General features: G+C 48.1%; 1 protein-coding gene and 1 non-coding gene across 3 annotated transcripts in view; both read right to left on the bottom strand.

The window, feature by feature from the left end:
* The window catches only part of Pka-C1 (Protein kinase, cAMP-dependent, catalytic subunit 1), a 443,650-nt gene that overhangs the window by 314,401 nt on the left and 105,790 nt on the right, over nt 1-23,459 (bottom strand). For both annotated transcript variants that reach the window (XM_050186148.3, XM_055075499.2), the window contains exon 2: nt 21,360-21,429. In XM_050186148.3, the coding sequence (XP_050042105.1) occupies nt 21,360-21,399 (40 nt within the window). In that variant the 5' untranslated portion in view covers nt 21,400-21,429. The remainder of the gene's footprint in view (nt 1-21,359; nt 21,430-23,459) is intronic.
* LOC126539660 (U2 spliceosomal RNA) lies at nt 1,341-1,524 on the bottom strand. The gene has a single exon (XR_007601362.2). It is a non-coding gene; the product is annotated as a U2 spliceosomal RNA (small nuclear RNA).

Raw genomic sequence — 23,459 nt, forward strand, 5'->3', positions numbered from 1 at the left:
GATATAAATTGACGTTTCAGGTGTAAGGCGCACGTGTATAACCTGATGTGACCGACAGGAGACGCTGCAAGATGTGAGCAAAGGAGGAAAGAAGCATCGTGAGAGAGAGAGAGAGAGAGAGAGAGAGAGAGAGAGAGAGAGAGAGAGAGAGAGAGAGGAATGCGGAGCGAGCTCGAGCGCCCCATATATGCGCAATCAGGCTCGAGTGGAGACAGTGAATTTAAACGGGTGTTAAAGAAAATTGTGTAACAGCGGAAGCAGGCAGTTGGCGCAAATATGAGCTATGCGAATTCCGAGTTAACCTTATTCCGGACATCTTTCTACTCCTTTGTCCGCAAAGGCACGTCGAATGGACTATCACAATTTAACATGCGCTAACTCTACTTCATCGTATTCAAACCACAGCCGGCCAGCTGTAGTCGAACTCATCTTCCGCGCACTAAGTGAATAGAATAGAATTAAGCAACAGATACAGAAAGCCAATGCGCAAGCTCCGGACACAGCTCAGTGCCCCAACTGTCCAGAGTTAAGGGCAGATACAGAACACATTCTGTACTCATGTAACACTGCCATTACCTCTCCTTATTTTCCTTCCCCTTCCCCTCCTTCCTGGAGTACTTGGCTTCACTCGCACTCGGCAGATCAACAACGGGCCTTAGAGGAGCAAGCGCTCTTCTTCACAGGGCCTTCATGTTGGCCTTAAAGTTTTTTTCCTCCTCCTACTCCTCCCGACTGCGGGGGCAATCTGCGTCGACGTGTCGCACTATTTTCGTAACTTAGGGATGCAAGAGTAGACAGCGATGCCAGAGAAAAAAATCCGAGGACACCTAAGCACTTCTTGTGAGGTGTGAATGCGAAAGCATTAATGTCCACTTGAACGCCGCTGAGGAGTCACTCCTTCGAGCTATGCCGTCCTCGCGGGCTGCTACAGATGCCGCCGGATTTTTCGGGACTCTGCGGCGATGATGGCTACAAGATGGCACCGGGGTAGCGCGCGTCGTCTATTCACCGATAACGCCACCGATACCACATATGGAAACAAAGCGCATCATGAGTCGCTGCATGAGCGGATGTCTGTCTCCACCTGCTGCTGTGAATCGCGCCCACACGTCACCCATGTGCACGCGTTGCCTCTCGCAATCTCCCGATCAGCAAGGCACTTCGCTCCGTTCGCAACGGTCAGCATATTTTGTCCGCGCCAGCCAATATATCGCGAAATGAAAACACGTATAAGCTACGCTCAAATTTCGCAATAGGGAGTATCGCAATCGTCCGTGATTTTTTTTACAGCGAAGCTGCATGTGGCTATAGTTTCCAGCGGATCGATGTCTGTTGACCAAGAAACGTGGGCCGATCCCGAAGATAGGGAAATACCGGGCCAACCCGCGGCGGTGGTGAAGCAGCTGGGCTTCAAGCACTCCGCCAACTTGGAAAAATAAGTTTAATATCTTGGGTTCAAATCCAACTCACATCAGATATTAAGCTGATACAAACAGATACTACACTATGACCCGCGTCGGCCATGTCTACGTTCCCAACGCCCTCCGTGGTGGCGGTCCCGTCGAAACATCACGCGTGCTGTTACGATCGGCCAGCGGGGGCGGTGACATTCTAGCCTCTCCTGCACCACTGCGTCCCCTCCGACAGACCTGCCGCGAGAACAAGGCGAGATACCGACGATCGAGAAGATGACTAACGAGTTCTCGAAGAGTATGGATCTCCCATCACTGAAGCGGTGTACTGTGCCCCACCTACTTGTCGAGACTGGATTCAAGCACGAGAAGAAGAGCTGCAACTCATTGCTTATTGACCGGGATGACATTGCCAAATAGTGGAATCGCTACCGAGGCCGAAAGATATTCCTCGACAAGACATGGGTGACGGCGGGACACACTCGGTCGATCGTGTGGACAGACGCCGTGGTGCAGAAGCGCGGAGCAAATTGCCTGTCGACGGGTCTGAAGCAACCTTCTGGGAAAGGTCAGCGCCTGATTGTGACGCACATCGGCAGTGAGGATGGCTTCGTCGACGGCTCCTTGGATGCATTCCGAGGCCGAAACACAGGCTACTACCACGAAGAAATGGACGGCAATCGCTTCGAGGGATGGTTCAATGACATCCTGCAGAAGCTGCCACCTGGTAGCGTCATTATTTAGGACAATGCACCTTACCATAACCGGCGAGAAGAGAAATTGCCTATATACGACGGCCTGGTAGAAGGAAAAAATACAGGAGTGGCTCAAAAGCAAGAACATCGCCTACAGTGAAAGGATGGTGAAAATGCAGCTGCTTGAGTTGGTGGCATCTGTAAAGCCACGCTTCATGAGCTACATCATAGACAATGCAGCTGAAAGGGCTGGTTGCATTGTACCCAGGCTTTACCTTGGCAAAGGTAAAAAATGCTGCGGACAACAGAGACTTCAGACGTCTTGAGGGAATAAAATCAAGCGCGTAACGGCGGATGAGTGGAGAAAGAACGTTGCACCCCGTGATGGACTTGGAAGCAAAGTTCAGACATGACATGTCTGAGAGTGACCACATCCAAGCCATCGTGATCCAACTGGGTGAAGATGACGCCGAAGAAAGCGACTCCAACTCCTAGTTGTACGGCATTGTGACACTCGACAAAGCATAACAGCGTCTTATTAACGAAAGAAAAGCCCTTATAAGGGGTGTCAAAATTTTACGGGTGGGCTCGCAGAAGCAAACCATTCTCCCGTGAGCTCTCAAATAAGTATGCAGTTCATTTGGTGGCATATTCCTTTTAATAGAAGCTCCAGTCCAAAAAAGCAACGTCCTGCACAGATCGTGCTCAATTTAAGTACTGGCACGGAAACATGCTTAAATGCTGGAACATCTGAATGCAAACATAATTATTAATCCTGAATAACTAGGTGGGGCCCAAAATGCTCATTCGGGCAGCCACTGTCCAGCTTGACAGGCCCTATGATGAAAAAGCAGTGGTCAACGCGAAATTTACAGCCACTGTTAGCAGCTTGCATGCCAAAGCACATTCAGGAGGTTGCATCGTTTATTTTGGTTATCTGGCTCATGCAAGTAATGCGAATAAGGAAACAATTATAAAACATCATTAGCTCAGTGAGCCCCATAATACTCATTTGGGCAGCCACTGTAGAGCTTGACGGGCCCCTTGGTCAAATAGCAGTAGTCGGGGGCACGCTTGAAAGTCACTTAGCATTGTGCACTTCAAATCGCAGCCATGACATAGCCATTGCTTAATTTGTTTATCTGACAGGGCGAGTAACGCGAATGCAGGCACATTTATTAACCCTGAATAATTCTGCTATCATTTTTTGTACTGAAGAATGGTGAGTAAAGCTGAATGTGTTTTACTGAGGCACTTTGTTCATTGCACAGGTCGTAGGCAAAGCGACGGCAAGATTCAGACAACGAAATTGGCGAAGTAATAAACGGCGAAAGTTGCAAAAGCTCTCAGTGCACTACTTTGCTGAGCTCTTCACTGAAAAATGCTTTTGTAAAGATGAAAGCGCCAGACAGGAAATGACACTCCATTGCACAATGTCATTCGTGTTGAAAATTTGTAGCACAATATGTGATGGGAAGCGAAACAATCCGTTTACTAAGACTGAAAGCCTGAAAAATGCAAAAAACATAGCAAGGTGCTGTTTCATAATATGGCACCCTTTTATGTGCACTTCCGGCGAGCTGCCGCATGTACTCATGCGTGAACATATGAAGAGGGGTAAGAGGCGAAGTTACTGTGCAACCAACGTGATGCTCTTAACAAAATGTATCAGTAAACTTTTCTGCTGTCATGGCTGACGGAACTTTCTTTTCTGCAAGTTGGTTAATCACATTGCGGAAACAACACAAGAAGCAAAAACAGGAAACACAGCCAGATGACTGAGAAGACAAAGTAGACGAGAGAGAAGGGGCCGGCCCTGTTGAACTGGGGCCGGCCCCATGCAGTTTGAAGCGCGGGCCGCCATCTTCTCCATCGGCGGGGTCACCGGCCGTCCGGCTCATGACGTCAGTCTAGAGTGCGCGCCTATTGGCGGAGCCTCGTGTGTACCCACCTTGGAGGAGTAAACGCCCCTTTTTTCTAAAGTTGTGCCCGACTATTATAGGTACGGTTCTTCTAAAGGGGGGATAGGGCAAGGCGGGTGGGCAAGCCTTTAAACTATCCTCGGCGAGGCAGCGACCGAGGGTGTGTGAAGGCTGTGCCTTACTCTCTCCCCCTTTAGAAGAACCGTACCTACGTATACTGTGCCGAGGAGAGCATATGTAGCCTTGAAAAATACAAGTGCACTTGTCGAAACGTTGGCTCCTGCTTTCACCTGGTTTTGGTTTTGCTAATCATTTGAATTTCCATTTCCCGCATTCCCCGTGTTTTCCCTGGATCGCCTATGTATATAATATAACCCTTATTGGACATAAATCTCAGTTGAAAGCGCTCGTGTTCGCCAAATCCTTAGTCCTTTGTCTTTCAGCTTGAGCGCAACAACTGATTCATATGGATTCCTACCAACTCGCCTAAACCAGTACCTTTCTTCGAAAATGGTGTATTAGTTCGCGTACACACCCCTTTTCTGTGGGTGTAAAGCGGCGAGTAATAGACATGAGAAAACACTTTTAACGACGCACTTTTCCTTAGTATGCAGTCTGTTCTTAAGAGAACGTACACTGCTATTTCGCAAAAAAAAAAAAAAAAAAAGCTACGCGTCTCGGGAAGCCGCCCGCCCTTTTAAGACGCCAACCTCCCTCACTGTACATTGCATAGCAGGCTATGGGGCAGTGATGCCCAATTCCTCCGATATATTTTCTTTCTGCCTTTTTTTTTTTACAGCGAAGCTGTTAAGGGCTACTTTCCCCCCTACCATGTCCGCGTGTAGAAAAGAAAAGTCCGAAGATAGTGCAATGCCGGGCCGACCCTTGGCGGAGATGAAGCAGGCGTTAAGCCATCCCCATACGTGGGCCGATCCCAAAGATAGTGCAATGCCGGGCCCACCCGCGGCGGAGATGAAGCAGGCGTTAAGCCATCCCCATACGTGGGCCGATCCCAAAGATAGTGCAATGCCGGGCCCACCCGCGGCGGAGATGAAGCAGGCGTTAAGCCATCCCCATACGTGGGCCGATCCCAAAGATAGTGCAATGCCGGGCCCACCCGCGGCGGAGATGAAGCAGGCGTTAAGCCATCCCCATACATGGGCCGATCCCAAAGATAGTGCAATGCCGGGCCCACCCGCGGCGGAGATGAAGCAGGCGTTAAGCCATCCCCATACGTGGGCCGATCCCAAAGATAGTGCAATGCCGGGCCCACCCGCGGCGGAGATGAAGCAGGCGTTAAGCCATCCCCATACATGGGCCGATCCCAAAGATAGTGAAATGCCGGGCCCACCCGCGGCGGAGATGAAGCAGGCGTTAAGCCATCCCCATACGTGGGCCGATCCCAAAGATAGTGAAATGTCGGGCCGACCCGCGGCGGAGGTGCAGTTGGCCATTATATAGGGGCCCACATAGACTGCTTCGCTGGTCATCCGTCTTCACAGAGTGGAAGGGCACTGAGTTTTTTTTTCTTACATTTCTTAGTCAGTGGAGCTTATTTTTGATGACTGCATGGAATAGTCGGCCCTTCTGTGGCCTACTTCTTACGGTCTCATCATTTAATAAACAGCCTTCTTACTGGAGCAAGCTAAATGGCGCAACGAGAAATATATTTTTGCCTGTTTCGGTGGTGCTGGTGCTGGATTGTAGCAACACGCGGGTTTAGCCTGGCGACTGAAGCTGGCAATTGCCTTTTAAATACCTAATTACATGTATTATTACTTTTCATTCTGACAGCCACGACTCTGCCAGGAAGAGGACTAAATAAAGCTTTTTGGGACGTTGCAGTCAGGCCTTCCAAGTTAAAATAGAAAATATTATCGCGCCTCGTAGTTATATATGATCGAATCATGAACCACGTCCTTTCCTAACACTCAGCGCCATTTTTGTTCCTCCGCGGATTTTCGGGCGTTGGGTGGCGACGACTCGGGATTCTACGGTAAGCTGCAATGACCTTCAACGGACACGGCGATGCGAGGCAAGAAGTACAGGAATATGCGAATGAGTTTAGGTCAAAAAGCAAGATCATTATAATCTGTGGAGCTGCTGGTCGTTGAAATGCTGCCCGCTCCTCACGCACGCTTCCTCCTATGTACCAGCCTTCCTGTCAAAACACTGTCACACCTTCCCTTCTATCTGAAGAACATGAGTATACCACTGAGGCTTCGGCACAAATTGCACTGCTAGTTTAATGAGTCTACTCATTACTCTTTAGCGTGTAACTGGAGCCAGACGCGCGAAAGGTTAAACAAATTATCTTACGAAAAGTTTGCCTGATGCCGGATTTTCCTTCATCAATGACGTGACACGGCAGACTCGCTTTTCGCCGTTCACTGTCTCTCCTCCTTCTGTTTTTTTTTTTTCTGCGCCAACGAGTGCAACGTTCGTGAATGCCCCCGGTCATTAGTGCGGCCTAAGCGCCAAGTCCTGGGAGCCTACGCGTCGTGCAACGCGTGCAATTAACGAAGGATGCTCCTCGCTCGCTGAAGCACAAACAGGACACGATAAATAGGAGTGTGGAACCGAAAAGCAATTAGGAACAACACCGACTCAACAGCACACACACACACACACACCGCATGATTACGAAGATGTGAACAAATATACAAAATTGCACAGAGGACGAGCTAAACGAGGCAAAAGTGGTCATTGCTAGAGAAGAGGCGGATCCTCGTTCCACTATACGATCCGCGCTCCTGTTCAAGGAAAACAGATTACCGCTTGTTTTTCTGGGCAATCTCAAAATTTCGGTGCTCGGGGGATTAACAGTTTTTCAGAGGGGATAAAGCACGACTTAGACTTACGGCCAAGAACAAGTAGTGGAAGGGACTCAGTGGCCCTAGGGTGGAGGACAGCGGGGAGAAGTTTGCAGCATGCAGGGCTATGCAAATAACGACACCGCGCGCGGGCGGCGAGTGAAGTGCCCGGATGGACCAACGAGGGAGAAATGCGGTGAAGTGGAACCTCCGGCATCGAAAGGACTGCACAGCCAAGCCTAAGGTGATGGCAGGCCGCACCGTTTCCTTAGCATTTACCACATCGGCGTTGAAACGTGATTAAGATGCGCCGAAGTTCGGCTGCTACTCGGTGTTCGACGATTGCGCAGCGTGAGAGAGGATCTCCGTTATTTAACGCCTCGCTCTCCGTTTCATAGCATCGCCAATACAAGAAGCGCTGGCACCTTGAAATAGCTGCCACACGTCGCTGCTCCCTAGCTCTCTTTTCAGTGCTGGAAACTAGAAAGACAATACGACGAGTTTCGATCGTCTTCTGCGACTTTCCGAAGCCGCAGGTTCACGCTATTTCTCTCAAACTATGGGTCACGTTCTCTTGCCTTTATGTGGCAACGCGATCCCTCGCTAACTGCCGGCTGCATACCGAGTGCATCTTGACGACCAGCCTTTGCCAGAGCAACGTTCACTGGGCCGCATACCGGTTGTACACTTCGCTTCATAAGCACCACGAGTTTGAACTCCAAACGCTTAGTTCACCCGTTCAAGCTTGTAATTATGCAATATATGGAGCACCTCTTCATTGTCCCAGAGGATATACATACCCCTCTCATACACCTTTCCCGCAACGTACGACCACGAGAGGAGACACAATTCAAGGCGCATACCCCTCTCTTGCTTACACATAATCTTACCACTCTCTCTGAATGAAACGGACGTAAATATCCCAAAACAACGCGGTTTTTTTTCTCGAACCTCGAGCACGTGCGACGACTTGACTAGACTATGCCATCGCATGGTGACTGACTAGCCGACATATAACTTTCCCCTCACGCGATGACAACATAGATAACATTCTACACTCCGTCCCATGCCTTTGTTGTCTCTGCCGTCATTTTGTGTTTTAGGATCTATCTCTTTTTTCGGCTTGCCATCGTTTTCCCGCTCAGTAACGTCACGTTTATCTATAGAATTACTTAATAGCGGCAATAACCCGGAACTAACCCTTGTGCGCATGCGACTTCATACAAGTACCTTGGCGTATATCTCACTGTCAATCTTTGCTGGAAAACTCACATTAATAAAATGACCGCCAAAGCATCGCGTACTCTTGGCTATCTGAAGCGTAATCTTCGAGATGCCCCTTTAGCCACTCGAAAACTAGCCTATCAGATTTTTGTTCGTCCTCAACTTGAATTCGCCTCGCCCATATGGTCACCGCATCAGGCCTATCTAATACAATCACTTGAACGAATTCAGAACCGCGCGGTACGTTTTATAACCAGGATATATGACCGACAGACTAGCGTTACTAACCTGAAGTTCTCGCTATCACTCCCAACACTAGAGCTGCGAAGGAAGGTAGCTTTGCTCTGTCTCTTCCACAAAATAATTCATAGTCAGCATCCTACTACCCTTCCCCTTACCGAACCACATGGTACATCCCGTCGTCTTTGTAATAGCCACAGCTTTAGGCGCATATTTGGCCGAACCACCGCTTTTAATTCATCAGCGCTTCCACGTGCCATAAGCTACTGGAATGATCTTCTTGATCGCATCGTTGCATTACATGACTCTGCAGCCTTCAAATACCAAGTACTGCTCTGGTTTTCCTAACTGTTTTATTCACTGCCTTGTACTTCGTTAGTCACCCTTTTAGCCGCCATTTCAATGTTCCTTCATAGATTGCATATACTGTGCAATATTTTTCTGGCCTTATAGTAACTTTATACTTCTCATTAGTTCTTTGTGTCCTGTGAAACCGTTACCCATTGTATAATGATGCATGAGCTGCTTTATTGTATCCTTCATTTTCTGTACATGCCCCCCTCACACAATACTCCTATTTGGAGCCTGTGAGTATTTTGAATAATAATAATAATAATAATAATAATAATAATAATAATAATAATAATAATAATAATAATAATAATAATAATAATAATAATAATAATAATAATAATAATAATAACTAAGTGCGCAGTTAGAAATGGCGACACTTTCGAGAGAAAGGAAAATGGAGTAGCACCACTTGTATCCAGATAGACATTACATTCATCGGCATATTAGCAAGAAGTAGGAGTTTCGCCCGAAACGCGAAGCATCGATTGGGATAGCAAATTAATAGACAGCTACATGACGTAATGGTAGATTTATCGGCCGTATAAACTTGTGAACATTCATTTACTAATTAAGTTAACAAGCGGGGTGTCACGTGCGCACAGCAAATATGAACACATCACACTCGATGACGGCGCACACTCGCTGTCAAAACGCTGAAGTGAGGAAGCGCGACAGCAGCAACGAGCGAATTGGCCTTCGTGCTGCGTCTCGCTTCAGCGCGAGCTAAGCGGTGAAAACACAGCGCACACGACGTCCACGCGGCTCCGCCATACGCAGCCGCCAGCGGTGTAGTACGCTTCCCCCCTCTCCCTCTATTCTGCCCGGTGCCTCGCGCATGACGGAAGACGGCGCGCTTCCTCCACCCTTTTAAAGCGAAAGCTTTACTGGCCGCGAACTTGCGATTTCGAGGAGGCCCATGACGTCACAACGCGCGCCTCGATCGCCGCGGATATTTCTTTCTCTCTCTCTCTCTCTCTCTCACCCTAGTCACTACTGCGCATGGGCCACTAGTAGCACCGAGCCACAGGTGTTCCGCCGCCGCCGTTTGGTATGAGGGCACACCGCGTTCCTCGTCGTTGCGCTCGCCTCCGCTCGCTTCGCCAGCTGTGTCGCATGCCTGATAACAGACAGACAGACAGACAGACAGACAGACAGACAGACAGACAGACAGACAGACAGACAGACAGACAAATAACTTTTATTTTGGTCCTGAGAAGACGATGAGTGTCCCCGTTAGGGGGTAGCGTCTGCGGGCCGCACCCACGACGGAGCCGGGAGGTTGAGACTCGGCGATATCGCGGGCTCTCTGGACAGCCCTGAGTTGCTCTTCCTTGGCGGAGCTGGTGACGAGCCGGAGCCAGTCTTCCTCCGAAGAGGGAGACCCTGAACACCCGCGCAAGCCCAGGCACTGCCAGAGCATGTGCTTAAGAGTGCATCTGGGATGTCCACAGCGCGGACAGCCCGGGTTGATGCCGCCTAGGAACTTTGAGCAAATAAATGGAGACGGATACGTCTCCGTCTGCAGCATTCGCAGGGTGATTGCCTGTGGTCTGTGTAAGTGTGGGTGTGGAAGTGGAAACTTCCGACGCCCTAGTTGATAGTGATTGCCGACCTCGTTAAACGTAAGGAGAGAGTCCCTGTGCCATTGCCATCCCCCGGCCTCCGATTGCCCACCTTCCGCGCGGCGGGTGAGATCTCACGCCAGGGAGAGAGCGAGTTCGTTGGCGTTGGGGACGGCTTCATGAGCTTCGCTGGCCATGTGACTGGGGAACCAGATTAGGTGGTCTTTGCCTGTCCAAGATGCTGCAGAGAGAACGCGAGCGGCTTCCTTGCATACCGAGCCTTTCACGAATGCTCTAACGGCAGCTCGCGAGTCTGTGAAGATAGTGAAGATGCTGGCCATGGCGATGGCTACAGCAGCCACCTGTTCGGCTTTGTCGGCGTTCACATTTTGATGCGTAAGCGACGTCAGCTACCCCCGCAGCGAGGTAGCCACCGAAACAAAATTATTGGAAGCAGCGTATTGCGCAGCGTCAACGAAGGCGACGTTCTCAATCTTAGCCGCCAGGCTAAGAAGGGCCCTGGCCCTCGCTTTACGTCTGCCGTAATTGTGCTCATGGTGCATACTTCTAGGTATCTGGCATACTGAATACATTTCTCTGACTTTGGTGGGGAGCGCGCACTCCCTCTGTTTGGCGATGCTCGAACCTTGACCGATATGCGCTAGTAGCTGTCTGCCGGCTTCCGTGGAAGCCAGTCTTGCAACTTGTGCAATCTGTTGCGCCTCGACTATATCTTCAAAGGTGTTGTGGACACCTAGCTCCAACAGCCTTTCAGTACTGGTGCTCTGTGGTAGACCCAGTACCTTTCTTATGCTCTTGCGAATGATTGTTTCTACTCTAGCCGCGTCCCTTCTGCTCCACTTGTGGGCCAGGGCTATGTAGTTAATGTGACCGATTAGGAAGGCGTGGAAGAGTCGCCTAAGATTATCCTCCGATAGCCCCCCTTTTTTGTTGGCCACCCTCGTGATTAACTTTGTCATGGAATCGGCTTTGGTTGCGATGCGCTCTAAAGTGTAGTCATTACTGCCGTCCTCCTCCAGGAACATGCCCAGGATTCTGATTCTGTGTACTACTGGGATGACGGATCCGGTCTCGGTGGTGATAGAGATATCGGGAGGTGTCCCTTTCTTTGCATCGATTGTGGGTCGGTATAGTAGCACTTCCGATTTCTTAGCCGACAGGCAGAGTCCTGCCTTCGCGACAAAATCCTGAACGACTGTGATCGCTGTTTGTAATTTCTCTTCGATGTACCCGTCGCTACCTCCCTCGCACCAGACTGTGATGTCGTCGGCGTTAAAGGCGTGACCGACACCCTCAATCTCGGCCAGCTTTTGGGAAAGAGCTCTCATGGATAAGTTGAATAAAAACGGGGAGAGGACCTTGCGGGGTGCCTCTGGGTCCGAGATCGAATGTTCTCGAGCCCAGAGCTCCTAGGCGAATAGTGATAACATGTCGAAAGATTGAAAAGGAGAGCTCGCGTGCGCCGCAACCACAGTTAAGGCGGCAGTATGGACGGCGACAATTCTGATAAGCTGGAGGAGGCATGGAATCGACATCGGAACGAGATGAAGAGCAAACTAATCGCCCGGGAAACAGACGAACAGCGCGCCGAACGACTGGCTATACGCCGCAACATAGCTAGAGAACCTGACTAACCTGGACTTGCAATCAAGTTTAACCAAGGCTAACCATGCTATGCATTAGCTTTCGCTACGTATATCCTGGCATAGCCGAGCTAAGCCACTGCCAATTTTTCTCCCTGGCACGCGCAAGATTGAGCCATCGCTTTCGACTCACCCTCGCACGCTTTCAATCGCACATACAGCATAAGGCGCGGGGCGATAATGTTATCGCCCGTTGATTTTACGCAGAACACCACGGCGACGGCAGAAATGCGCTCGGAAAATTCGGAAAATATTAATCGCTGGAAGATCGATTTGATAAACAAAATCATACTTTGTCACAGCTACGGCCACACTTATCGTCTGCCTCCCACTAATGCCGGCGTATGAACACTATCGCGCGCACCTAAACCGTTTTCAGCATGGCTCCAGTGAACGACTAAGATCCTCACTGTAGATCGAAAAATTCTGATAAAAAATGTTCCGCGGCGTTTTTTGTGTTACCACATTATGATTATTGTGATTTAAAGGTTATAAACAGGGATTAGGTGTCTCAGAAAGGCTGGCCAACGTTTCGATAGGAGGACTAATCATCGTCAAAGGCGGCCTCGTCCTTCTCGGCATGTTAGTTTTAAAGGATTAGTACAGTGACGTCACGTGCGGTTCTTGTCGGTGGCGGCTGGTTGTAAAGGGAATGGGCGCTGTAGTTGTAGATTGAATATGTTTGCATGTAGGACATCTGGGGCGGCCACAGGGACCGGTTCCAAACGTCGTCTTTGTCCTTAGTTTGGCATTGTTATGATTGAGGGTTCAATCCCATCGCTCGTGATCCGTTGTCAAGATTGGAGTCGGGCATGAATTAGAAGGTAGCTGGCCCATGCCGTCGTCCAACTTATCCACGCTGAGGACGTTGATGAAGGGAAGGACTGCTTCTCATCGAGAACGAGGAATAAGGGTTTATTTACAGTATTTATATCAGTCTAACATGACTGCTTGAGAGAGTGTCACCTGAGCAGCCGCACAACAGCGGTTTTTAAGCACTCAGTCCTCTCCCGATACAAGGTGACGCGAACGTTCGTTCAGTCATTTTAACAGGCCGCCTCTCTCCGGGACGGGTTACACACACACACGCACACACGCATACACACAGGTGCGATGGTCCGGAGCCGACGTCAGAGGGGCTTCACAGAACTTGGAGCCGTTCCGGGTAGCGCGTTGTCTTGCGTCTTGGTCGGTGCGTGGGAAGGAGCCTGCGTCGGCGTTTCCGCGTCAACTCCCCCACCCGTAGCAGATCAGGTCGGCGTTGTGCTGTTGCGCACAAAGCCTGCTTCGTCGAACTCCTTCAGTCACAACGGCGACGAGGCTAGAGCGTAACGGTGACGGTTTCAGCACAAAGCCTGCTTCGTCGAACGCATCCTAGCTGAAGCGACGGAGAGTGGAGGATGCGCGTATTGTTCATGACACAAAGTCGACTTAGTCACGCCGTGGCTAGAGGTTGGCGGCGACGCTCCCGGAATGTTGCATCCACAGTCGCAACTGGGTGGCAAAACTTGCACTGCAGCTGGCCGTTCTTAACAGCATGTACAAGAATGTCCTTAAAATTAGTGTCGCGTTTGTAGGTCACTCTGGGCAGGTCGGGAAAAATCTTATTAAGTTTCTGGTTTCTGGTGAGAATTGGGTAGTATTTACTGAGGATGTTGTTCACGTTTGGGAGTGCGTTTGAGAATTTAGTAGTAAGAAGAGGCGTAGTTCCTGTGATCCTAGGGCGGGGCTTGAGGACCTCGGCTCAATCAAGTTTGGTTGCAACGGTGTAGGCTTTCTGAAGGGCACTCTGGGTGGTTCCTGTTGGATAGGGTTTCTTTAAGGTGATCGAGTCTATCTATGTAGTCTTGGTTTTCAACGCAAATGCGACGTAGTCGTGTGGCTTGGGCTTTAAATATGCCTTAATTGTTTGCAATGTCTGGGATGGTGGCTCGTATATTCTAGGTACTGTTGTTTGTCGAAAGGATTACTATACAGCGTTGTCTTTAGTGTCCCATTGTCAATGTATATACTTGTGTCGAGAAAGTTTATGCGCTCCATTGAAAATTCTGATGTGAATTTTTTTGTTAGGTGAAAAGAATTTAGAAGTGCTACATATTTATCTAGACTGTCTTGACCATTGTGAGGATTGGGAGGTCAATCCCACCGCTCGGAACCAGTTGTAAGGATTGGGGGCTCAATCCCACCGTTCGTAACCGGTTGTCAAGATTGGAGTCGGACATGAATTAGATGGTAGCTGGCCCATGCCGTCGTCCAACTTATCCACGCTGAGGACGTTGTTGAAGGGAAGGACTGCTTCTCATCGAGAACGAGGATTATGGGTTTATTTACAGTATCTACATAAGGACGTTGCAGTTCATCAGTCTAGCATGACTGCGAGAGAAAGTACACTGAGCAGCCGCACAACAGTGGTTTATAAGCACTCGGTCCTCCCTCGATCCCTAGGTGAGGGAAACGTTCGACCAGTAGACGAGCCGCCTCTTTGCGCGAGGGCTTACACACACACATTTCCGCATAGATTCACGGTTCCCATCGACGTCAGACGGTTTTCGCAGAACTCGGGGTTTACGTCACGAACGGTGTGTGGGAAGGGCCTCCAACTAGGTTCCCTCGGGCGCTCCCTTGCTCACAGGAGACCGGATCGGCGGTGGCGTGTTCCGTCACAAAGCCTGGTTCGTCGAACTCATCTCGGCAATGCCGCGACGCACAGTGGCGGACGTGGCGCATTGTCCTTGGTACACAGTAGACTTGGTGACGCCGTTTGGCTAGAGGGTTGCGGTGGCTTTCCAGGAAAAGTCGACGCCGCTCTCGCAACTGGCTGGCAAAACTTGCACCTCAGCGGGCTCTTCTTAGCACCATGTCCCGATATTATGAACATGTCGTCTATGTATCGTAGGTATATATGTGTGGGGCTTGTCAGTGCAGTGCGATAGGAAATTGTTTCTAGAATACCCATAAATATGTTGGCGTAGGTTGGTGCAACAGGCGTACCCAAACTTGTACCACGTATTTGTAGGTAGTAACTCTCCTCAAATTCCAAGTACCTATGTGTTAGAACTAATTCTGGGAGAGACAAGTAAACTCGAATAGAGTGCTGCGCATTATGTTCAGAAATCGTTTGTTTTCTCGAAGATCAACCATCTGAGATTGTAATTTTGGTGTACAGGGCCGTAACGTCTAGTGTTGCGATAATTATGTTTTGGGGTAGTCTACCTTTAGTATTAATGTCCTTCATAAGTTTCAGTAGGTGGTGCGTACCTTGTACAAATGACGGAAGTGTTTTTGGAAAGCCATCAAGGAAGTGGTTAAGGAATGTGAAGATGCTCTATGTCGGGGTGTTGTTGTTTGATACTATCGGGCGCCCTGGGATATTAGCGGCGTATAGTTCAGTGGATGGAATTTGATTAATTTTTGGAAGGAGGTAGAAGCGCCCAGCAGTTTGCTTGCTTGGTTTAAGAAATTTGTATTCTGACAGTGTTACCAATTCAACAGCCAAAAGTGATTTAAGCCTGTTGGTAATTGTCAGTGTGTAGGATAATGTCGGATCGTTATCTAACATACGGTAGTGTTCTGGGTTGTTTAGTTGTCTGTAAGCCTCTTGCTTGTATTTTTCTACTGGCCAAAAAAACTATACTTCCACCCTTATCTGAGAAGCAGATTATGGTGGCGTCACTGACGTCACTCTACTAACCCTTTAAAACTAACATGCCGAAGATGACAAGGCTGCCTTTGACGAAGATAGGTCCTCCTGTCGAAACGTTGGCAAGCCTTTCTGACGCACCTCATCCTTGTTTATAACTTTTATACCACAGTGTGCTGTTTTATCCGTCAGCCCCTTTCTTCACTTCATGATGAGGCACTCTGACCGGTAAGCTTTCCATTGATTTAAAGAAAAGGGTACCCTGAAAATTGGTTGTCAGTCCCTTTAAAAAAGAGATGAATACCAGACAGTTGGCGATAAAGTAGAATTTATTTATTTATTTATTTATTTATTTATTTATTTATTTATTTATTTATTTATACAATACGGCGGACCAGAAGTCCAAGTAGGGTGAGCAAAACACAAAAGATTATATACACAGAAGAACAAGATGAAACAAGTGTGTAACACGTTTTTCACACAAACTGTTTGGTGATAAGGTAGACGATTAAGAAAAATTTAAACTTGATTACAGTACAACTATAATTAATACAAGAAATAACAATATTATTTACACAAATGGTATAAAGCTCGCGGACAATGGGGATACGCTTCAGTTAGTTTATTCCAGTTAGCTATTGTTTGTGGAAAAGAAGAGTACCGAAAAGTGTCAGTCGTTGCGGAAATTGGTGTTAGGGAGTGAGGGTAGTGGTGTCGAATGGGTCTGCTTATCAAGGGGGATACGTATATTGCGGTGTCTAAGGCTAGCCTATGATTAATTAAGTTTGAAAGAAACTCTATCCGACTTTTCTTTCTTCGAATTTGTAATAGTTCAATGCCGTTGTCGGTTAGTAATGTAGTGGAGGAGTCAGTAGCCTTAAAATTACTGTAAATAAATCGTATTGCTTTTCTTTGAATTCTTTCTAGGTTCTTAATGTTAATTTTTGTGTGAGGGTCCCAAACTATGGAAGCATACTCAAGTTTTTATAAACATAAGGCGAAAAAAGATAGAATTCACACATACAGACCGTTTATCATTACATCGGTAATATACATATCAGCAATGCAGGCGATTAAATCAAAGCTGCAAGCATGGGCAGAGAATATTGGCATATTGGGAGAACTTCAACATGACTTCAGAATCGGTAGGCATCTGGATGATAACTTATTCGTCCTTACTCAGTGTATTGAAATATCCAGAGTAGAAAGAAGACCGTTATATGCGGCTTTTTTATACATTACAGGAGCGTATGACAAAGTAGACCGCAACATTTTGTGGGATATTCTGGAAGGGGAATGTTTATCGACGATACACAGCTTTTAGGATATATTTACCTAGAAAATACCGTTTGCGTTGAATGGCAAGGGCAGAGGAGCGAGGAGAAAGCTGATATCAACAACGGACTGAGGCAGGGGTGCCCTTTATCCCCACTGCTGTTTATGACGTACATGGTGAGGATGAAGAGGGCGCTAGAAGGAAGTAATATCGGCATTAATCTCTCATACAAACAGGCGGGTACAGTTGTAGAGGAGCAGCTTCCAGGTTTATTTTATGCGGACGGTATTGCGTTGCTAGCTAACAAGCAAAGTGATTTGCAACATCTGGCTAATATCTGTGGTCAGGAAAGCGAGAATTGAGGTCTGAAATCTAGCGTTAAAAAATCAGGTGTCATGGTATGCAATGAAAAGAGTGAATAGACAGTCAATACAAGGCCAGGAAATACCTCCGGTAAAAGAATATAAATACCTTGGTATATGAATAAACAAAGGCGAAAGATACATGGAAACACAGGATAAAAGAATAACAGCGAAGGGGAAAATAAATGCGACCATAATGAAACCTAGAGCCCTATGGGGATAGGCATGAGTTGTTCCAGGGTATGTGGAAAGGTGTCGTTCCAGGACTTGCATTTGTAAATGCAGTTGTTTGCTTGACACGATGACAACCAAAGGTCAGTGGGACGCCTCGCACTGGGCCCTCACGGGAAGACTACAGATGAAGCTGTGCAAGGTGACATGGGCTGGACAGGTTTTGAAGTGAGGGAAGCTCACAGTAAAATTGATTATGGAGAACGACTGACGAATATGGAAGAAAGTAAATGGGCTGGGAGAGTGTTGACGTATCTGCACAGGAAAAACACTGATGCGTATGCGGCCTGTAGGGTGAGCAACACAGCAAGAAAGAACGTCAAGCGGAAAGTAAGAGGCTGAAATAATCTCGTGGTTGGCGGCAATGGAAAAGAAACCTGCCATGATTAACTACTTAAGATCAGGAAAGAAACAATTTATGATAACTCAAAGGGAAGCTCATTACTTCTTGAAGCGAGATCAGGATGCCTTAGAACAGGCACCAAAAAAGCGAGATATAAGAAGGAAGAAGCATGTGCTTGCTGCGGTAAAGCTAGGGAAACGATGGAGCATGTTTTATTAGAATGTGACGATATCTGCCAAGCGGTCGATCTAGGCACCACTGGCCTACTTGAAGCACTTGGGTTACGCGACAGCCGGGGAAAAGTAAACATGTCCGCAATAGAGATAAGTAAGAGGCGATTGGAAGATTGGTCGAAGAAAAGTAGGGAAACGGCAAAAAACGGGGGCTTGCAAAAATAGTTCCCAATAGGGGTTCAGAAAATTTGGTGATTCGTCGTGTCTCTCCTTTCTTTCCTTTCTTTTTCTTGTTTTTAAACATAGGTAGCACATTAGGCAATACAATAACAAGAGCCCCGTTCCAAAGGGGACGCTCATAGCATCCATCCATCCGCATAACCGAAATTTTCTATGTGGCATGGTGAGGGGCCCTTTAAGGGCGCTTTCATTTGGTCCCAATGCGTAGGCACAAAGCAACATCGGAGAGTTAATTTGTTTGTTTGTTTGTGCATGCGCGCGCGTTTGAGCGCTGCAGTCAATAATAGTGCATGGAAAGGTGTAAACCAAAAGCACCTATATATATGCACAATTAATTAGGGGAATCATGAGTTTTCAGTGAAATTGAGAACAACACTCGCCACATTGCTGTTTGGCACTGATATTAACCGCGATAGCGCGGTGAGAACACGTAGGCGTAATAAAGAAATCATTATTGTGCGGTCCGTACAAAGATCGCGGCAGTTGCACTTGAAGCGAAAATCCGAAACTAGCCTTTACCAAAACAATTACAAAGAATCTGCACACGCACACACACTCGCCTCGAACGACAGTGTAAATACACAAGCGCTTTGATCACACTAATGCCCTGTTAGAGCCTCTTAGGCGCCCGTCCCTGCGCCGAGAATCAGCGTCTCTTGGCGTCCTCAGCGTAACCGAGCGAACAAGCACAGCGAAGGAGCAAAGAGCAAGCCAAGAGCGCAGCGGGGAATGAAAGACGACGACAGCGAAGAAAGCGAGAGGAGGAAAGCGAAGGAGGAGTGTGCAGCGGTGTCATGAGGCATAAAGCGGAGGAGAGTATGGCGAAAGCGTGAGAAGAAAAGCGTAGTGCCGCGCAAGGCGGACTCTGCGGCGACGATGGCTAAGAGATGGCGCCAGAGTAGTGCGCGTCGTCTGCTCACGGATGGTGCCACCAATTTCATATATAGAAACAAAGCGCTGCATGAGCAGAGGTCTGTCTGCGGCGGCTGCTGTAAATCGAGCCCACGCGTCACCCACGCGCTGCCTCACGCGATCCCCTGATTGGTGAGGTAGACGCGCCACCCTTCGCTCCGTTTGCAACGTGCGCACAAAACAGATTGTCCGCGGTTTAAATTGCATGAGAAATCGTGATAGTCAACCCTCTTCGTGATAGCCAAGAGATGCGCGAGGTATCTGGGGCAGGGATAATGTAACGACGCGACGATTACATGCCGTCATTCCCCGTCCGTCCCTCTGTATCAGTGATTAGAGCGACGCTCCGCCTTCGCTATCAGCGAGTTCATCAGCCGCAAACGGTGGATGGTAAGAGTGTTACAAAATCGAGAGAGAGGGTTCGAATTGAATTCTGGGGATTTACGTGCCAAAATCAGGATTTGATTATGAGGCACGCCATAGTGGAGGACTCCGGATTAATTCTGACCACCAGGGGATCTTTAACGTGTCCCCAACGCAAGGGACCACGGACGTTTTTGCATTTCGCCGCCATCGAAATGCGGCCGCAGCCCCGGGGATTGATCCCGCGACCTCGTGCTTAGCAAGGAAGGAATCGCTACATGATACCGACCCCTAACGCAGACGCGAAATGCAGCGACACGCGTCACGTTTAACGCCTTCGAGCGAGAAGAAACAAGGTAGCTGAAGAGCTCTATATCTTTATTAACAAATTACCACATGAAATCAACAGACAATGAAGCTAAGGAAAGCCTTGGAGGAAGTATACCGGGCCGACGGAGTCAGCAACCTAGGCTGCATTGCACGTAACGGTCGAGACGGAGATCGAAAGAGCCAGCCGGCTCGGCGGCAGAGGTGGGTAGCGTATACTTCAGTTATAATGTTTACCATCAATGCCAAGAGAGAGAGAGAGAGGATGCACAGAAGGGCCTGGAGGTTAACCAGAGGTAGTTCCGGTTGGCTACTCTACACGGGGGGAAGGCGTAGGGGTAAAAAAGGAGAAAGAGAGTGGAAGGGAGAGATAGAGAGAGAGAGAGAGACAGAGAAAGAGACAAAAAATAACAATGGAGGGGATGGGGATAACAGCGACAATCCGCTTGGCGGAGTTCCCATTTTCATAACAAAGGCAGCAGCAGTGGGGCATACAGTGCAGAACCCGTTGGAGCACATACATAATAATGCCGACTTTGCAGCTGAACCAACGAAGAAAAAAAGAAATGAAAGAAAAATAAACGCGCAACAGACGCATTTGTGGAAAGGAAAAGAAATAGAAGAAAATATATGCACATACATATTTTGCATACATGAACACCATATATTTTGACATTATACATCAGAAAAAGAACATTTCTGGATCCGTGCAAATATACACAGTGAAGCTGACGCGCGTATGAAGCGATTTATTGACGTTCCGGCCGGGGTCCGGTCACACGAAGGCTGGATTCCGGCCGGAACGTCAATAAATAGCTTCACACGCGCGTCAACTTCACTGTATATATATATATATATATATATATATATATATATATATATATATATATATATATATATATATATATATGTGTGTGTGTGTGTGTGTGTGTGTGTGTGTGTGTGTATGTATGTATGCGCGCGCAGCCATAGTAACGCAGAACATTTATTCGCACAAAAGAAAAGCAAAAATCACCTGAAATAGGAGGAGAAAGTCGGCGAGTGGGAGTGCCTATTGCTGCTGATTCTATTATTATTATTTCTTACGAAAAATTTCGTACGTCCGACTTATTGATGCCACTCTAATGTGGAAGGAGCGCCAGCTTCGGGCCGCGTCCGAAGCTCCGCTAGCTTTCTGCTCAAACAGAAGCGCGCCACCCGTGCTGCAGGCAAGATGGTGGCGCCATGCCTCGGCTCTTGCAGAAACTACGAGGGGGCGCGTCCACGGAGGCGTGGTGGAAAAAGGGTTCCGGGAGCGGCGGCGTCTGGGCGCAGATGTGGAAAACGATTCGCCGTGAGCCCTCTAACTTACGTGATCTTCCAAGGTTGAGCAGTGCGCTAGCAAAGAGAGGGTTCTGCAGGGATGGCGCGATTCGACGTTGGCTCTTGTCCGTGATCGGCGAGCAACTGAGCACGCAATGGCGACCGCATGGCTTCTCATTAAGTATTCCTACTAATGAGCTTCTACAAGACTGGCCACTGACGACATGCAGTCCAGTGCATCTTGTTACAGGATTGGGGAAAAGGTGACACTAGCGCTAAGTTGAGCAGAAGCGCGAAGACTTACCTTTGTCTTTCTTGCGGCCCCGGTTCTTGAAGATATTCATGGTGAATGTTGGGTGGGGACAGGCGCGGGCCTGCACGAACAGAAAGAAAGATCAATCAATCAATCAACCAATCAATCAATCAATCAATCAATCAATCAATCAATCAATCAATCAATCAATCAATCAATCAATCAATCAATAAATCAATCAATCAATCAATCAATCAATCAATTTAAACGTACTCCTCGCTTTCGGTACATCTGGCGTGAAAGCACTACCATATAACAGCACGTGTCGCCAACGCACTATCAGGTGACAATTACGTCACAAACATCGAACTTAGCGCCATCTCGATTGAGCGACATTCTAGCGAAACTCTGAGCTTGCAGGAGCGCGTCGAGTATGCACAGTCATGGACTACCCCTTTGGACTTCCTTAGGTTCTGGTCAATGTATGTTGTTCTTTGCGGCTTTCCACTTGGCATCCACGCTGGTGCAGCTCTGCATTAATTATGCGCAATTAAGTGAGACTATAATGGCGACAAGGGACACGAAAAAGTCTGCCGAATACATAGCATGTCGGCAAGTACGGGACTCATCACGTCCGATATGCCTACCTTCATTGCCAAGTCGAGAAAAAAAAAGAAGGTGTCAGGGTCATTACGTCGGAGCGTATACTTTAGTAGTCGCGAGGGGAACTCGGCCCTCATACCGTCACGCTGAGAAGAGACGCCCGCACGCACGATCGAGACACGGGATATCTCTGTAATACGAGCATCACCGATGCAGACGTCGAAAATTCAGAAAAAGGAAAATCCTCGGCGGCCGTATTAAGTGACGTCTCTCGTAAAACCGCATGCAAGCTATTTTTGACGGCGGAAGCTAAGGCAGCGGTGCAATCACCCGCCGAACAGCGTTCCCGTGCACATCGGGCAAAAGCAATGCCACTGACAAAAACTCGTTTCATGGAGCTGCTGGCGAAATTGGCGCGACGCTTCAACAGCGGCAGCATCGACGAGCTTTCCTCCCCCGGGTGGCTTTTGTGTGAGGTAGCGCAATCATTGTCCATGATTGACAGTGATCACAAAGGAGAAGGAAGAGATGATGATTATGACGTTTAAAGAGAGATAGGGCGACAGCAGGAAGGTACCCATTTTGCTAACCTACACGAGGGTGGGGGAAAGGGGTTTATGTAGACGGTAAGAAGGGAGAGAGAGAAAGTAAAGGGGTGTAGCTTAGCAAAGTGGGCTAGTTGAATATGCTGTCAAATTCTGTGGCGCAAATCGTAAGCGCAATAAAGAAGAGACGGGCAGAAAAAACACCAACTCGTAATTAATTTTATTTTGTGAGAAAGGTGCGCATATATTGACTGTTTGGATGCGCAGATGCAAGGAGAGCAAAATAAATAAATAAAATTAAATGAACACGCACAACCAAACTCACTATAACACAGCCATATCAAGAAAACTAAGCGAAGCTTTTTGTAGAGTGCGACAGAAAAAACTCTGATGCATATATAGGTCACCGCTCTTCTTGATATAATATGACTTTTTGTCCCCTCTACAGGGAAACGATTCTCGTTTCGTCTTGAGGGAGCGACATCATCTACTTCAGCAGAGCTATATGGCATTAAGGAGGCCCTTGTGTAAGGAGGCCCTTCGACAGCAGCCGCCACGGACATGGGTGATTCTCAGGGATTAGAGAAGCCCTAAAAAGCACGTGGAACAGGCAGAAGCGTTTCAATAAGCAACCTGCAGCATTTGACATTGCTTACCTTCACCACAAGGCTAAGATTGCTGGGCATTGCATCAAGTTCCAGTGGATACCTGGCGATGCCGGTATTTCGGGAAATCTAAGCGGATGAAGCTACCCGAAAGGGGACTCCAATACCGCAATTTCAAAAGAACATTTTTTACAAAAGCCGACGCTTCAAACAAGGCAAAAAAATACGCCTATCAAGCAAAAAGCCGCATCTGGAATCCGCCGCTACACCAAAATAACTTCCTGCGTTATAATGACCCAGAAATGAGACGAAAATTCCACGGCCACTTCCTCGACACTTAGAGACATTATACCATCGTCTTCGACTGAACGTGGCATACACAAAAAATTATCTGCATC

The sequence above is a fragment of the Dermacentor andersoni genome, chromosome 11 (assembly GCF_023375885.2).
Source record: "Dermacentor andersoni chromosome 11, qqDerAnde1_hic_scaffold, whole genome shotgun sequence".
In the NCBI taxonomy this organism is placed as follows: Eukaryota; Metazoa; Arthropoda; class Arachnida; order Ixodida; family Ixodidae; genus Dermacentor; species Dermacentor andersoni.